The 18,128-nt window shown below is 30.4% G+C and overlaps 1 protein-coding gene across 6 annotated transcripts in view; it reads left to right on the top strand.

Moving 5' to 3' along the window:
* LOC127730213 (myomegalin-like) overlaps positions 1-17,732 on the top strand; it is a 100,401-nt gene extending 82,669 nt beyond the window's left edge. For 5 of the 6 annotated variants that reach the window (XM_052238497.1, XM_052238496.1, XM_052238495.1 and 2 more), the window contains 11 exons: positions 393-480; positions 1,085-2,827; positions 3,503-3,712; positions 4,048-4,154; positions 4,617-4,811; positions 5,270-5,410; positions 5,856-6,044; positions 6,430-6,605; positions 11,559-11,705; positions 12,190-12,328; positions 14,551-17,732. In XM_052238497.1, coding sequence (XP_052094457.1) covers positions 393-480; positions 1,085-2,827; positions 3,503-3,712; positions 4,048-4,154; positions 4,617-4,811; positions 5,270-5,410; positions 5,856-6,044; positions 6,430-6,605; positions 11,559-11,705; positions 12,190-12,328; positions 14,551-14,699 — 3,284 coding nt within the window. In that variant the 3' untranslated portion in view covers positions 14,700-17,732. The remainder of the gene's footprint in view (positions 1-392; positions 481-1,084; positions 2,828-3,502; positions 3,713-4,047; positions 4,155-4,616; positions 4,812-5,269; positions 5,411-5,855; positions 6,045-6,429; positions 6,606-11,558; positions 11,706-12,189; positions 12,329-14,550) is intronic. The other variant, XM_052238499.1, reaches the window with a different exon arrangement.
* The last annotated feature ends 396 nt before the right edge of the window (positions 17,733-18,128 follow it).

Here is an 18,128-nt window from a genome sequence, read left to right as displayed (position 1 = left end):
CTCTTTTTGTGACATTTTTTTTTACTTTTCTTATCAAAAGTAAATATAAGTTCATATATTGCTTAAAAATGTAGAGCTTTAAATAAGGGTTAGATCTAGCAACTTTTGAAAGATCAAAAAGGGTTCTTAATGATATATCTAGAGAGAAAAAAGATGTTCCAATCTTGCTTTTGTTGTTTTTATGTGTTTTTTAAAATTTAAATCAAAAGGGGATTTGACCTCAGATCTTTTATGTTTTAAAACATTACCTCTTTATTAATGCAAAATGACAGAAATTGATGGGTCAACTTGAATATAATGTAAACTGGATCTTATAAATACATTTATATTATGAATATTTTTAAGTTCTAATTAACTTTTTTTATGATGCATAATCTTTTGAACATTTCCAGAACAAGATTTCACAGAGGGTTCATTTTCAGTAAATGAGGACAGCACATTTTTTAACGGCAACGATAGCATCAGACAGAATATACAAACGTAAGTATACCTATAGTCAGAGGTCAAAAGTGTTTCATTATTTGAAAATTATGATATACATTATGAGGTACTAATGGGTAAAGATGCTGTTTGTTCTTTTAACTGAAATTTTCAATTGTTCCATTGAAATCAGTACCACTTCATAATAAGGAGAATGTTGTGCATATTTGTGACACTTTTCTACATTTCAAACATGAAAATTTTGGCACCGGATGGACAGAGAATAATTAATCACCTTAGAATGAATACAACAAGATATGAACTATTCAGAATATACATCTGATGGATGGTATGACCTTAATTTCATGGTTCATTGATCACGGTTGTTTTCAATGTAAGGTATTTTAATATGAAGCAGATTAAATTTCAAAATTTATTTATGCCAAGATTATACATAACTATAGTATAGACCATTATAATGGTTCAGTGATCACCTTTGATATGCTAAATGTTTTATTTTTGAGTATTAGGCTGAACTTAGTGGTGTAGCACTGTTTCCATGGGCACAGACTTATGTTCAATATGTTTTGTTGAACAAATGTAAAATGCACACGAGAGAATAAATGATTATGTAATCATGATAGTTATCCTAATGTATTTGTAGTTTAACAGAGGAATTGAGCAAGAAGAATTTGGAAGTTGAAAAATTGACTGAAGAAGTAATCAGAAAAAACTCGAGAATAAGTCAATTAGATCAAAGTTTACTGGTTACCCAAAATAAACTGTTACTGGTACAGGGTAGTCAAGGTTCAGTAACTACAAATGGACATAATTCCAGTAGATCTTCGGATCATATGGGGACTAGTCATACAAGGAACACTGTCTCACCAATAAGATCACCAACATCAACGACATCAGACACCAGAAGATTCAGCGACATGTCAAATTTTAATCAAAATGAAAAATCCACAGAAAGGTTACGTCATGCAACAGGAACTTCTGATGGAAGTACTGCGCCATTTGGGCATTCAGTTAATGATGTGAACTTTACCCAAGAAACTATGGACTCGAGTATGAGATCAGCAGGGACCCAAGATAGTACTTCCAGGTCATTCATGAAAAGTCATCAGAATGGAGTTTCAGACTACACATGTACAAGCATGTTGGGTTCTGAAGAACGTATGATGGACAATCGTCATGACTTTTATGATGCATCTCATACACCTTCTTATCTCCATAATGGAAACGATGTCACTTTTCCTAGTCTCCATTTTGAAAACTCGCACAGAGAAAATGACAATTCAAGACATGTGACGTTTTCTGATGCAACAGGACGTGAAAGCCCTGTTAACAATGTCAGTGTTTTGACCACCCGTCTTAATGCATTAGAAGATTTAAATAGAACTTTAAAAGATGAGGTAAACCTGTATGAAAAGATGTGCACATCTATGGGGACACAAATATCACCAAGGAAATCACCTAGTAAGTCAGCAGGGGATCTGGATAAAGACCTTCTACTTGAACATTTACAAGAAATACGTGCCCTACGTACAAAACTAGAAAAGTCATTGGAAGATAGTGACAGACTTAGAGAGGCACTTGAGAGGGACATGAAGAAAGATAATGTTGAAACAGATTTTTCCTCAGATGTATATCTGTATAGTCAACATCAGTCAGTTGTCAGAGAGTTACAGTTCACTATACAGAAACTGGAACAAGAACTAGCGGATAAAGATGACCTAATCAACAGTGTACATCTCCGTGCTGAAAGAGAAAATATGGTATCTCATAACAGGTCAAGTTTTGCTGAATCATCACATTTTCATGACATGACACAAACTGTAGAAAAGTTGAAACAGTTGTTAAGGGAAAGAGAAGAAAAAGTTACTGAATTAAATAGGTCAGTAACAAAACATGAAAATGACATGCAACAAATGTGTCATTGTAATAAAGAAAAAGAAACTGTGATTCACAAATTAGAGCAAAGACTTTCACAGGCCGAAACGGCAGCTGAAAAAAAGTCAAAAGATCATCACATGTTGGTTCAAACCTTAGAAAAAAGTATTTTCGAAAAAGAGAAAGTGATTAAAGAAAAGTTGTCAGTTATAAGAGAAACAGAAAAAATTATTGAGGAAAAAGTTGTAACTATTCGTGAGAAGGATGAACAATCTGTCGAAAATAAGAAAACATTGGTGCTTCAGCAAAGAAAAATTGAGGAATTTGATAAGACAATGATTCAAATGAAGAAGAAACTTGACCTCCAGGAACAAAGTCTGCATCAACAAGAACAGAAATTAAAGGAACAATATGATATCATAAAACAACAGGATGATCAAAATAGACAGTATATTGAGGCTATACAACAGAGAGATGATCAAATCAAACAGTATGAGATTGCTATCAGCAGGTACTGTTATTATCTTGTGTAGATGTAAAGAAACTTTTTCATAACATAGCTTACAAAGCCCTTTTTTTAAAGGGGAAGAATTAATCTGGAATAGATAGTTTACACTATGTATTTTGATTAGAAGTTCCCCCTGTTTATTGAGATTAAGATTGAGGTATTTTTTTTTTTATCAATTTCATAATGAGTTTTTAAAATGCCATTAGGTCTTTAGTTTAAAAGAGAGAGAGAAACAGTCATTAAATACATTGATTGATTGATAGATATTTGCTTTACACTGCATAGCACAATAAGGCTATATTGCAGAGAGATAAGCATCATTAATTACAAAGAACTCAGTGAATTAAAAAATGTACATCAAAAGAAATACATTCTGTAAAATTTATAATGTAAATTCAGAAATGTTTTCGTGCATTTATTTTTTGTGATTGTTGAACAATTGACAAAAATGTGAGTTTAATTATAAGGGCTATTCCATTAAAATGTATGTGGGAGGGTAGGAAGGGACTTTCAAAATATCCCTACAACCAAGAACCATTTTTTACATAATTTTGCATAATGGTAATAGACGCATACTGAGTTTGGGAAACCTGCAATAATAAAACATTGCAAAAAAATTCTGAATTTACTGAAGGTTTAAGAATGTATGTAGTTTGATGAACACTATTTTTAATATAGAAGAGAAGAAAAGATAAAACAACTAGAACTTACAATCAGGTCTGTAGAAGATGAAAGACAGTCTCTAGAAACTTCAAGTCGAAGACGAGAGGAAATTTGTCAACAGAGAGAGGACAAACTGAAAATTCATGAGGAACAAAGAAAAACTGAAATAGAAAAAGCCAAGAAGAACGAATTGAATCTCAGAAAAGCTGCTAGAGAAATAAAAAGGTATTCAAAATTTCTGCGGTATTAAATAAAATCCAGCAGTAGTCCAGCACATCCTAAGCATGGAGTCTATAAAAGATTTTAGATATAATATTATGGAAGAATATAAGAAAAACTAGAATTTAACTTTGTATTATATAACTGTATTAAAAGTAATGTCCATATCAAATTAAAATATTTTGATAAAATTTGCACCGAAAGCATTTAAAAAAGTTAAAAGGGAATAAAATTGTTATTTGAGTTTTTTCTGTGCACTACATGTAATTAAATGTTACAATATTGACACGAAGTTCTGATCTTTAACACTGAATATTTTAGGGTTGTTTTTTTTATTGTAGACTCAACACAGAAGTAAAGACTCTACAGGAACAAGTCCAGGAAAATAAAGACCTCAATCAAACAATGAAATTAGAACTTAGTGTGTATGAAAAATTAGAAAAACAAGGTAAACTTGAATTCATATTGTTAAAGACACCTGACCAGATATTATGTAATGCATCTAACTCAATGGAGATGTTGGGGTATAGGTTAATGAGATTTATTGATTGAGTGCATAACATCCAGTGGCAAATATTTCATGCATATTCCGGACAATAGGTCAATGCAACTTCAACAAAACCACAACAAAGAGGTGAAAAAGTACACCTGGAAGTCAACATATAAAATTCTTCAATGATAGACTTGGAATATTTGTTAATCCACAGTTTTTACTAAAAATGGCCATTTTACTTTCACTTTTTGTTAAATTATTTTTCGATTTCAGAAAAATTAGCCTAAAAAAATATATATACCATAATGTGAGTTATTATTACCATATGCGCCCAGTCTCATTATTATTATTGATAAAAACCTTGCATACAGTTTTTGTCTATTTACTAGTGTAATCCATTTTTTCTTTGATTTTTAGAAGGTGATTATGATACAATGGGTGGATTTGACATTAGAGATTTGTTGACAGAAATAAGACATTTAAGAGTTCAATTAGAGAGATGTATTGAGACCAACAATGCTCTCAGACAGAAACTGGAGGAACACTTATTACATCAACATAGTCCAAGGTCACACCCAAGTAATGCTAAAAGTCAAAGTCCTGCAAGATCAGGTAGGTTTGTCTAAATTTGTAGATCATGCTGATATGCAACAGAAAACTTCAAATGATAATGATGATTTAACTTTAAAATGAAAATTAAAAAAAGAACAGTTGTAGAGGTTGAGGATTGTATGAATCAGAATTTTTGAAGTTCATGCTGTGATCTTAAAATGTATAAGACTGATTTTCTTGAATTACTATACTGTGGATTCATTATTATTCGTTGGATACCAATTTTCGTGGATTTCGTGGGTACAGGTGAACCTCGAAATTAAATGTTCAACGAATAACAAATTTTCCATAGGCTTGTATGCAGACTTCGTCAAAACCACGAAATTAAATATCAACGAACATGTAAGTTTTCCTTAATCCACGAAAATTGGTACCCACGAAAATAAATGAATCCACAGTATATATATATATATATATATATATAATATTTGAATGCAAATCTAAATGATATTAAATAGGCACTACCACTGGAACTGATGCAACAGATGGTCAGCCCAGTCCTGAGAAACCAAGAGTTCAGCATGAAAACTCACAGAGCAGTCAACTAAGTAGTGTTGCCAGTCTCTCACAGAGCTCTAGTGTTAGTGAGGATCATTTTGGTAAGGATGTACATGTTTTAATAGTTTAATACTTTGTTTAATATATTAAGACAAAAGTTTTTCTTAAATCATTGCTTTTTGGTAATTATTTGCTTATTTTTTTTTTAAATTTAAAACTTCATAAAGTGTGAGCCATAAGAAAAATGCACTGATAATATTGCACATAATGGTGGCTTTTCTCTAAAACTATAATCTAACTTTTGAAACTTACTCTTACTACAATGTATAATAAAGTGTGTGCTATATAACCAAGCTGATATGATTGTATGGTTGATCTTTTATGGATGGGACTTGAAATATAAATGCTTATTGTCCTATTGAATTTAGTTGAATGCCAATTTCATGAGAGAGAAAAAACTTGACAAATATTTAGATATGCAAAAGTGATCAACCTTACAAGCATTTTGCTTTTAATAATTTTGTAATTGTGTGATTTAACCAACAGCTGCACAAAGTCTTGACATCCACACATGGCCAGGTACTTCATTTGACAGAAAACATGATACCGTTACATCAACTCATTCCCTGCCTATAGGTCCTTTACATAGGTCACTCACTGAAATAATACACAAGGAAAGGAAACCAGAAGGAAACCTGTCATATTATGTTGATGACCCTCCAAGTAAATTAGCAGGTAAAGTTGTGCAGTTGAAGAATCAAAATTGACAGTGTTATTTTCGGTATTCAATAGTAATTCAAAAGCATGACTGCGAAATTAGTTTTCCTGTCTCTTTTTTTATTGTCAAATTTTAAGGGAAATATGCCAAAAAGTGTAACTACTTTTGTAGGAGGTCATTTATTGACTGGATTTTTCCAGGTTATGTATACAATGTATAGAACTGCTTTTGAAGCAATTTTTCATATATTTGTTTTTATGTCAATTCTTTTATAATGATAGATCACCACTAGATTGTTTTGTCAACCAAAATAAATTAAATAACATTTTTACATCATGGATAAAAAAAAAAGAATTAAAGTTGTCAGTTTGTGATATTCCAACCATTTATCTTTACTTTCAGATTTCACCTTCCAACAAACAGTAGACTCTGATTTGAGAAATCTGTTTGCTGTAGGCAAGCTTGATGATTATGAAAAACTTAAGAAAGAAAATTATGAAAGTTTAATAGTGCTGAATGGTGTTGAAGCAAGAATTCAAGAAAGATTAAAGATGTTTAAAACTGCTCCTGTATCAGAGGTATGTCATAAACATGAGTCTGTATTGTTACAGTTTATTTGATATTTAAAAAAGCAGCTGCCTAGAAATTTATAGTTTCAAAAAATGTAAAAACTCATCTCTTTATATAACAAATGGTGTAAGTCAGGTTTATTGTTGAGGTCAAAATTTTAGACACTTCAAACCATAGAGGAATTAAATTTTGTGAGTTTACATATCTCTTGGATTAAAAAAAAAATGGTGCATACAAAAATTGGGTCTTAGCTGTCTTTATTTTATGTGGAATGTCTGGTTAAGTTTTATGGCAAGGTCTGGATCGAAGCTTATTAGTTATAATGGAGTGCACACAATTTTGATATTTAAGAAGGTCAATGCTGAAATCGGGTCACATGAAATTATATTTTATGACTCGTGTAAGGATTTGTTTCAAGATAAAAAAAAATTAGGATTTTTAAAAAATTCCATGAAAAAAGCCACCCTCAAGTACATTTTACACATGAATGACTGCTTAAGTTCTATATCTGTTCAAAGCAACTATAAGTTCAAGGAGTGTTTTTTCAGTGGACACATCTTAGATGGTTACAAGGGTGACTGGGGGAAAGAAGTATGGTCACCATTGGTCTTCCTCCGACCGGCAGTAAAACCCTTGCTAAAGTGGGGCGTCCGTTTGGCTGTGCGGGATGTACAAATTTGCAGCCACGTCCGGTCAGAATGGGGACGTTAAATCCGATGCCATGTGTATAGAGTGTGCCACGCTCTTTGCACGTTAAGAACCCTTGCAACAACTCTTTGAGGGGTCTGTAGGTGACCTGTTGCAAGGCTAAATTTCTGTCCCTATCCAATATACCCTAATTTCCTGTGGCAGTCTAATTTTCTCCGACCTTAATCCTGGACGCCCCAATTACAGAACCTACCTATTGTATTTATTGTTAATTTGTTCTGGTCCTGAATATGCATGAAATATTTGCCACTGGATGTTAAGCAACCAACAATCAATCAATCAATCTTAGATGGTTATAAAGGCCTATGCGAAAATTGGGTGGTCTCAACCAACATTTTCCGCATATCAAACAATAACAAATCATAAGGGGAATGGCATTTTGTCCTGGTGCTGTTCTTGGATATTAAAGCAAAAGCACTCTTGTATTTTTTATAAGTATTGAATCAATTAACATTTTCATGGAATCTGATATCTTACATTTGCAATGTACTTATTATTTCAAAGTGGTAAAGAAAAAATAAGAAATTTATATTTTTCCATACTCACTCGAAATCATATTTTGAATTTTTAAAACTATAATTTCATAATAAATCATCAACACATTATATTATTGAAAACATGACAATATTTAGTCAAAATACTATTTATGATATATTCTTGCTTTTTCAAAAAAATAGTGCATAGAAAGCTTTTAATCATTGGAAAATATTATGTTTAATTTCCAGATCATAAAGGTAGAATTATATATATTTGCATGTTAATATTATACATTTAGATAATTAATGTCAATATGGTATCTTGCTTCCTTGCATGTTGTATGAGTCTTATATTTTGGTATACAGTCAAGTATGGTATATTTTGGTTCGCCTTGTATGTCTGTTTATTTCATTTAATTAAAACTAAATGAATAGACTAGTCGGAATAAATGAGTTGTTGTTAAGCTTTATATCCCTTTATGGTATGAGACCCTGAAATATTTTGGCAATGGCCTGTCTCCTTATTAGACCATTGAAAATTTACTGTTTCATTTCCTTAACAAAATAATCAGGTTATACAATTGTTATATACTGATCTATCTCCATATATTTATGTATGTTTCATTTCCAATTTTTTTTTAAGCGTTTTTATAAAAAAATAGATTTTATATCAATTGAAAGAAATTCTGTTTAATTACTGTAATATAAAGCATACATAGGAAAGTTGAGAAAATTAAATGAAATTTTTTTTATGATAATATCTTCTAACATATGAAACTATGATAAATTATTCAAAAACTGAGATTTTTTTTTTTAATTGTATGTGAAATGATACAAAATATATTTTTATTACAAAAAATTAATTCATAGAATTTTAACAAGATAATTTTGGCAAGAGATTTTTAATACAATTTCTGAAGATTATTTGAAAAGATATAAAACAGTATGAGGTTTATATGACAATGTAAAAAAAAACTGTTTCAACAATGTTTGTGAGACCTTGAATGGAAGTTTGCATGTTTGATGATATTTGCCTCCTAAGTATCCCCTTAATTAGAGTTCTAGGGAAAAAAATCAGAATGATTAGATTTTGAGTTGAATAAAACAAGCTTTTAATAGTACATTATTGAATTACTTGGGAATGGCTGTAAAATTATCTGATACTGATGGTGGTAACTAATGCATGATATGAATATAGTGGTATTATATATGTAGGACTCTAAAGTGCGATGGTACTCTAAAGTGCGATGGTCACGCTAAAGTGCGATGGTCTACGCTAAAGTACGATGGTGTCTTACGCTAAAGTGCGATGGTTGTTTGTTTGCTAAAGTACAATGGTATTTCACGCTAAAGTGCGATGGAACAATAGGGTAAGGTTCGAGGGCTTAAAACATTCAGTAAAGTGCATGGATGTTAAAAACAAGTCTTTTTGCAAAAGCTAGTATGCTAAGGTATAACATATGTAATAGGCTTTATGATTGACCGGTAGGCTATAAAGTGATTGTTTCTAAATTTAGAAGACCGACCACGTAATCATTGCTAAAAAAGTAATTTATGTGTCACAAAATACTGTATTTCTTGTTAAATGATTTTTTAACAATTTCTTTGGTATAAAATATTTGGATAATTGGTGTAGCTTGTCGCTGAATGATGCTTTTATGAATCTTTTATTAGGTAGATCTACATTGTAAGTCATTATAAATTACAAATACAAAATGCTTTCATTGTCGGAATAAGTAAGTTAGCATTTATTGATACAAGACTTCAAGCTTAAATGCGAGAAAAATGCGATATTCGCCGAGCTTTCTCCTTTTTTTCACAAATACATGTCATATTTTCCTACACTGAACAAGCTATGTTTTAGCCGACAATTTATAATTTACGCTTAAAAAACATATACCTTTATTTTACCGACGTTACTTTTCAATAAAATCGACTGACAATATTTTAATGGGGACAGCAAGGTAAACTGCAACGTAAACAAATCATATGATTTAAATGTATCCGTTCGCTTCCAATAGAAGCAGGATACAGGATACCTATGCGTATACTATTTTGTATCTATATAGTAAAATGGTCGACTGCAGGACACAAGGCCTTCTTACCCCAAAAAACACATTTGCTTCAGCCGACAAAGCACGGTTAGGTCTGAAATTAAGTCATGGACATATGATTTAAAAGTTGTTAATCAAATATTCTTAATTTATCTTCCGGCATATTCATTTTTGGTTTGTATAAACGACTGTTAACGTCATAATCCAACTACGTTTCTTACGTCTATACTTTCGCGGACCATCGGACTTTAGCGTACAGAGGCATCGCACTTTAGCGCAGACCATCGCACTTTAGCGTGACCATCGCACTTTAGCGTCCCCATCGCACTTAAGAGTCCTACATATATGTACCTATGTAGCATGATTGGTGGATGTATAAGTTAAGCTATATATACATGGTGCAATCTACAAGTTTGTACGTTTGATTGCTGGTTCAACAGAAGTGCTAGTTTATGCTAATATATTATGGAAATTGAAAGTTATTCTTCTCTGTAATTTTTTTAAGAATATACCTATAGCAAAGAAATTTTCAATTAAGAATATAATCACATGAATTATTGCAGTTTGTTTTTCTGCAAATTAGGAAAAATGACAGGAAAAGAAGAAATAGCAAAAAGGACATGAATGAAAAATAGAAAAGCCACACTTCTGATTTCTATATGAAAAAAATGATTTTCTCTGCAGATATGAAATCATTATTCATTATAATATAAAATAAGTAATATACATGTACCACAAAGGACAATTGATATTGATATTAAGGACTATATTTGGCTCAAAATATAGCTAAAGTACAGAAATAAGAAAATGCCATGCAATATTAAAGGACAAGGTTCACTTTAGGCCAAATATGACCTTGAATTTCAACTTTATCATAAAATTTCAAAATGGCCATAATTTGGTTCTTAAATGGATCTATTTCAAAAGCCTGACTTCTAGGTTAAACAAATCTCTTCATTAGAGTACATTCTTGTCTTCATATTAAGCACATTTTGGACATTTTGTCAATAAACAATGATTTTGTGCATTTTTCGGAACTCAAAGCTTTTAGGAAACTCTTGGCTGCAATCTAGGATCCAAAATGATCTGTAGCCAAAAGTTGCCAATGTTTATATTGAATCCCTAGACACTAAAATTATCTGGATCAGGAGTGAAAATTGAAAATTTGACCAAAATGATGTTACGAAACAAATAATGCATACTTGAGGGGTCATTTCTTCGTCATTTTTGATGTGAGGTGACAAAAAGTATTTATTTTGTATTAAAAGTTGTATCACAACTATTCTATGTGAAATTTGTAGTATTAAAGCCTGATTAAAAAAAGTATTATTAAAATTTTAACCCTTCTTTATCTTACTGCTTTGGAAATAACAAGAAAACATTCACATTCAAGTTTTCTTAGTGAAAAAGGATTGAAATTTATTTCTTTCAAAAATACCAAAATTTTTATATTCTCCTCATTTACATAAATGTTGGATTGCACATGAAAATCCAACTCTTTATTTGGTATTACCTTATCATCTTAAAGATTGATTTATTTAGAATGTTCCCTTATTTGAGCTAAACAATGCCCTCAATACCATCTTGTTCTTTGCCAGCATTTGCTTAGAAGATAGTTTGTTTATAATACTGCATAGTATTCAGGGAAGGTTGTTAAAGTAATAGTATTTTGTGTACAAAATTTGACTGTTAAATGAGATCATGTTGTTTTTTTTTCTTTCAGAGTATAGAATACAGTACCCTTAAGGAATTGTCACTTAGTGTAGAGAACATGAAGATTTGTTTGAATGAGGAGAAGTCATTGATAACATGTTTCTGGACTACTACATTACCAAAAGGGGATACATCTGGACAGAAGCTTATGACTGAGGTACTTGTAATCTCTTTTTAAAGTAATGTAAATGCTGAAGGGTCCACCCAAATTTGATCTTAAAGTAGGGTTTTATTATTGTTGAAAAAAAGCTAAGGTTTTTTGTATCAGATTGTTACCCTAAGTATAAAACTTGCTGTTTTTTTTTGTTTTATACTTTAGTAAGAGAGTTTTCCCAGGTTTAAAACATTGGTAACAATAAACAAAATTGCTCAGTAATAAATACAGGAAATATTTGAAAATGAATTTAACATGTCTTTTTAAAATAAAGATGGATATCCAGTTGACTTCATAATGTTGGAACTTAGCCCTAGCTTTGGATAATTCTAACAAATGTGTGGTACAAGATTTTAAAATTCTGTTAATTTGTAAAAGAGCAATGTTAGAAATAGGGATTAACTATTTAAACTTTACATTTGTGTACTTTAATTTTTGAAGTAAGTCAACTATTGTTTGAGAAACATTATTTTTTTTATTCTTTTAGAATGATGCCTTAAGAAATGAATTGTATGCTACTAGAACCAAGTATGAGCTGATGTCGAAACTTGTTCATGATGCTGAAGAAAGACTTCATGCCTCCAATAGACAGAAGCAGACTATGGAGGATATTATATATAAACAATGTAAGTACACCATTACTGTGCAATGCATATGCAATCTTACTTTAGGGTAATAAAATTAAAAAAAGGAAAGATAGATTTTCTTTTCAACATTAAAATGTAGGTTTTGTAAGGAATTAGTATGATTTAAAATTCTGCAAATACATTTTGAAATATTGCATTTTTCTAGGATGTATATGATAAAATCTTTTATTTTAAGCAATATTTTCTGTAATTTGAATAATGATGCATGTTGTTGATTTTTGTATCTCTTTCATGTATGAATGAAATTTGTTATTGATGGAATCTTCCTTTCCAGATGACAAAATACTAAATGGTCTGATTGTTAGTGGACAGTACAACAATATGTTTGCATGGTTGGTTCATCCACAAAAAATCTTGAAAAACCACTCCACAAGAAATCTTTTTCCTTTAAATGTACACTTTTCTTCTCTCTATCTTTTCTCTGTAAAACCTATAACTTAAACACTTTATTTCAGTTTATCACAATGTGTAAGTCATTTTCACTTGCTGAAACCTATTATTTCTAACATTGATGTGATTTTTTTAGTTTGCTTATCCAGATAAATGAAAGAAGAATTGCTTAATAGATTTTCAATCTTACATATATATATTTATATACTTAGAATATGAGAGATATCTATAGATTCCTTCATGATAGATAGTTTATGCTGATTTCAAATAAAGTGTTGTGTCCAAAACAAAGGAAGTGCTTCTAATAAATGATATTTAAAGCTGAAACAGCTATCAATGATAATTTAAGAATAGATATAATATTAGGGACAGCTAGAGATTTTAGTACAAAATTAATTTCCGAGAAAAATTACACAATCTAAGCAGTTCCAAAGTAAACTAAAATCTACAATGAATTCTTTTTCAATCAAGAGTGCATGATCTTGACAATTTTATTCCATGTTACTTCTTCTGTTTTGAACAGGATCATTTCAAAGATAAATAAGTTGATCAAATTGCCATGCTTGTTGTTTTAAAAAAATAATGATTTTCCTTTGTAACAGCTAAGATCTAACTAGGTGTAACCCTGTATTCCCTTTAATACAAAGGAATCAAATTGACTAAAGTTGTTTATTTCTTACCCATTGTAATAGACCTGTAGCTGAAATACATTTTGGAAACAATTTTACCTTATGACTGGATATGCTGTAACAAAAAAGTGTGAATTTAACATTAATTTGAATCAGATTTACTCTTCTGTGTGTCTTCTTTCTAATATTTAACTATTTTTCCAAGCTTGTAACAGTACTTTAGATAGATTATATGATTTAAAAATGGCTTTATTAAGGAAATTGATCCAAGATAAGCTGCCTTAATTTTGAATTTTCCTTTAAATATTTATATATACTTCTATTCATTTTTTGTGTGTTTATTTATGAAAAAATGTAAGGGAAAGGTTTTTAGTTGTCCCAAATGATGACAATTTATTTATTAAGTTGCAAAACTATCTATTGGTCCATGGACACAGTTATCGTCCTTTGATTTTGTTGTCTACAAATATAGTCCCTAGCGTGGACAGTGTAAAACTTGCAAATTTTCTTCATACACATTCCAAATTTATTATTTTATATTTTATGCATAAAATATTTCTACATGTAAAAAAATTTGGGGCATGAATTTTAAGGTAAAGTAGTGATTTGGCCCAGTTTGAAAATGTCAAAAATTAGTATGCCTGAAGCACTGCTTACCTGCCAACTTTTCAATATCTCCATAGGGGATTTTAAGTGCCATAGGACCTAATGCTCCTCTTGTATTGTCATAAGTTTTTTTAATCAAATACTATATTGTTTGAATGAGTATGTATGTGCTTAAATACCCTTTTAACCCATTTGAATGCCTGTTTTGAGGTGTTCAGTTTATATAATAAAGAATTTGAAAATTCATGTCAACACCTCTCATGGGGATATCCCCATAAATCGGGATAGTTGGCAGGTCTGAAGCAATCAAACTGAATTATATCCTTAACTTGAAATTGTCCATATTTTGAGTTAAAGCAAATAGACCTGTCTATAATTTGAATATAATTTGTCCCAAAAGTAGTACACTACACTGTAAAAATCTTATTAGGACAGAGCAGGTGCAATTTTTTAATTGCATTTATCGTCTAAAAGAAATTCACTTCGAAATAACTGTTCTCCTGCCTATTCCTTACTTTACATAAGATTATGAGTCATGGGCATCTGATCAAAATTTGTATTCCTTTTTTTTTGTAGTGAAAAGGACAACAAAGGTGATGGCAAAAGCAAGGACAAATTTTGAAAAAGTTTCAGAGTTTCAACAGGAGAAAGAAAACCTATTGAAAAATGTGAATATAGATGTTGATGATATCGAATCAAGCATTGACAACTTTTCCTCACGGTGACACCGATACACACAATAGATACTATTTTTCTCTATTTATTGATGAAATCAACAATTTATTGTTACAGTGATATTATTAATCTTACAATATATATGTCATGACAGAGTATGTACTATTAAAAATTGTTACATAAAAGTACAAACAAGTTAACATTAGCCCAGTCAGGGACTTTAATTGACAGCAAATTGTTACAGACCCAGAGAATTTTCATGACAAACATTTATATGATGTAACCACTGAATGTCATAATTACTTAAAGAAAAATTATGTCTGCCTTGACAAGACTCATGATTTACGAGAAGAAGCATAATCTAAATATTCCTCAAATACTGACTAGATATAGTTGTTTTTTATTCAACTGTAGAGGAAAAATAAGCCTTCTTTCTTCAGTATTAAACTTTGTTATGACTTGATATGTTATTTGTAAGTTATTTGTTCACATGCCTTTATAGTAGTGTGCTTAAAAGATTTCTTCAGTGCTGATGATTTTGTATTATAGTAGTGTTAGGTACTGGAGGACCAATATTTTTGCAATATATACGATTGACAAACAATACTGTCTCTGTACATAGATCCTGTCTTCCTTCACATAATGTTGTTACATCAATTAATATTGTGCCAAATGAAACAAAACAAGCTGTTTAAATCAAATATTTTTATATATATTGTTTTTGTATACACAGTATTGAAACTCATCACATTTTGTAATAAACATTTGTATTGTTAGTAATTAAACCACAAAGCCACAAAGGGTAAGTTTATTTTTTTCCCCACATAATGAAATAGAAATACTTGTATACTTCTGTTTACAAGCATATTTTAAATGAGTGCTCTTATATTACCTCATGTTTTGTCTAGTAATTGAGTTGGTGCTGAAATTTTTTATTTTACTATTAACTATTGGGTAAGTTGCAGAACATGTGTTACCAATTTGACCTTTTGTTTGTAATCATTAATATTCAAATATCAAAAATCAGTGGGAAACATTTAATCTCAATCAGCAATATCTTTTGGTTAATTATTAATAAATTTTGTGTATTTTTGTTTTGTCCTTGATTTAATCTTACAGTTTAATTCCATCCCTTTTATTTTTCTTCTACCTTATTTCGTAACATATAGACTGTGAGGCTGTGAGAAAATAATGAGTAACCTCCCAACAGCAGAATGAATTCAGGGGAGAAATCTTTTTGCATCAAAAATGTATCCTTTTGTGCCAGAACTCATTTGCACCAATGCTATGTGTGTGTCACTAGTTTGCAAAATATCGAGTATCATATGTGTCACTTCTTATATAAAATCTTATTGTCATTGAAAACATTGAGCCTCAACACACTATAAGGACGGACAGTTTACACTTGCTTGAAGACTGATTTTTGTAACTTTTTTTCAACCAACTTTTTCCTGAATTGCAGCTGTTACTTTTGTACTGTGTGATTTAATTAAAGTACTATAAAGTACACAACCGTGGGAAAACCTTAGACAGTCCCCTCCATTAAAATTGGACAAAACCTAGCAAATGATCATTGATGGTCTCTTGGAAACCATTTATTGTGACCTTGTATTCTTTTGTTTTTCAACATCACCTTATTTCTCCATTCGTCTTTATGCGATAATAGTCCTGTTAATTCCATATTCTATTTTGTATAAGCTATCATGATTTATTCGGGACTTTTTTTATATATAAGAGTTAAAGGTAGGTAAGTTGATTGACAAATACTCATACAGGTAATTTGGTGCATATGAATTCTGAAATTCTGATGCAATTGATACCTTTGAAAAATATAATTTGGTGCAAATGATATACTCATAAATAGGAATTGTCACAAAAGAACTGAATTCAGCTAGGTTTATTCTGAATTTTTAAGCACAGGCTTAAAACTTAATTTAGAACAGGTATATACATATTTATTAGTGTAATATAAGTTCTATATGTATATATTTCGTATGCCTAAACATCAGTCCGCAAAGTCCAGTTTTGAAAATTTGAAAATGAAGATTACTTTTTTCAAAATTGGTGAACACAAGTAAGAGACAGCAAAGGGGAAGAAGAAAGTTTAACATATTTAGAAAGGGATTCTGGGAAAAGAACTTCAACAAACAAATACAAAAAGACTGTCAAATGATTACACATAATACATTTGTAATTATCTTAATGCAATTGAATCTTAATAGAAATTAAAAATGTGAGGTAATATATGGATATCTTAAAGCTCAAGTTATTTCAGTATTATGTTAAAACAGACTTATGTTATATAACAATCATAATACATATGCATGAGGGACCAAATCATACTCCATTTTATCATTGAAGAAACATTTAACTCTTCTTTATCATTGTTTATATTGAAGAATACAGCTATTTCAAAACACATTATTTAAACATTATCTTGAAATGTTTTGAGCATGAAAAACCTTCATGTAGACTGTTCTTGCCATACTGGTTCATTTCTGTAATTTATTTTTCATGTACAGTATTGATTTTTACACTACACTGTATTTATCTTCTGATATTTATTTCTCATATAATTTTGCTGACTGAACAATTAATATTTTGTTATCATTTTGTTGTGCTTAGTTAATAAATTATCTTATACTTGAGCAATATTGTTTTGTTTTACATCCTCTATTTATTTCATGTATGAGACAGTATGTTAATTTTGCATATTATTCTTTCTTTGTTTCCATCTCTAAGATAATATAATTGTAATCTATAACTTACTCATTGGCTGAAGTTACAATCATTCATTCAAAAATATCAAAGTTGGCTGTACCAGGATGTGTAAATATCCTGATCAATTACATCTATTGTGAAATTTTCTTTGACATTTTACACTTGAATAGAAAGAATAGAAATCATTATCTGAGTAAACATCAGTGTGAGAACTTGTTTAATATTATGTAAATACCTATTAACCTACTTTATTTATTTATTCTGTGTAACTTATTCTGCAATACTATTATTCATCATGTACATTATCTTCATTTCAAATATGTATGGCAACTCTAGCAGAAAATAAAAATAATTGAATACCATGGATAGTTTTGTTAGATTATCTGGCAACTCCTGTGGACTAAAATAGCTGCCTTTTGATTCTGCTATCAAATGCATTTGGAATGCCATCTTGGTTATGTTTAAAATCGAAGTACACATTCCAGGTGCTGATGGAGGAATTTATATTTCAAATATTAAAAGATATTATGATTTCCTAATCAAAAGTAATTACTTACTTTACTGATTTTGGAATCTAAAGGTTTGATATTAGGTTTTTTTGTTCAGTGTTAAATTTTTTTGACAGGATTACTTGTGAGTATGCAGTGCATTATTGTTGGTCCCTTACCTTTCTATAAAGATGGATCTGCCTGCACCAACCCTGTACTGTTATGGTCCATTGACATTGGGATTTTGAAAAAAAGATGGGAAGGATACTA

Source organism: Mytilus californianus, unplaced genomic scaffold (genome assembly GCF_021869535.1).
Source record: "Mytilus californianus isolate M0D057914Y unplaced genomic scaffold, xbMytCali1.0.p SCAF_2, whole genome shotgun sequence".
NCBI lineage: Eukaryota > Metazoa > Mollusca > Bivalvia > Mytilida > Mytilidae > Mytilus > Mytilus californianus.
Note: the sequence above shows the minus strand (reverse complement) of the source record. Positions and strands in the feature narration are given on the sequence as shown.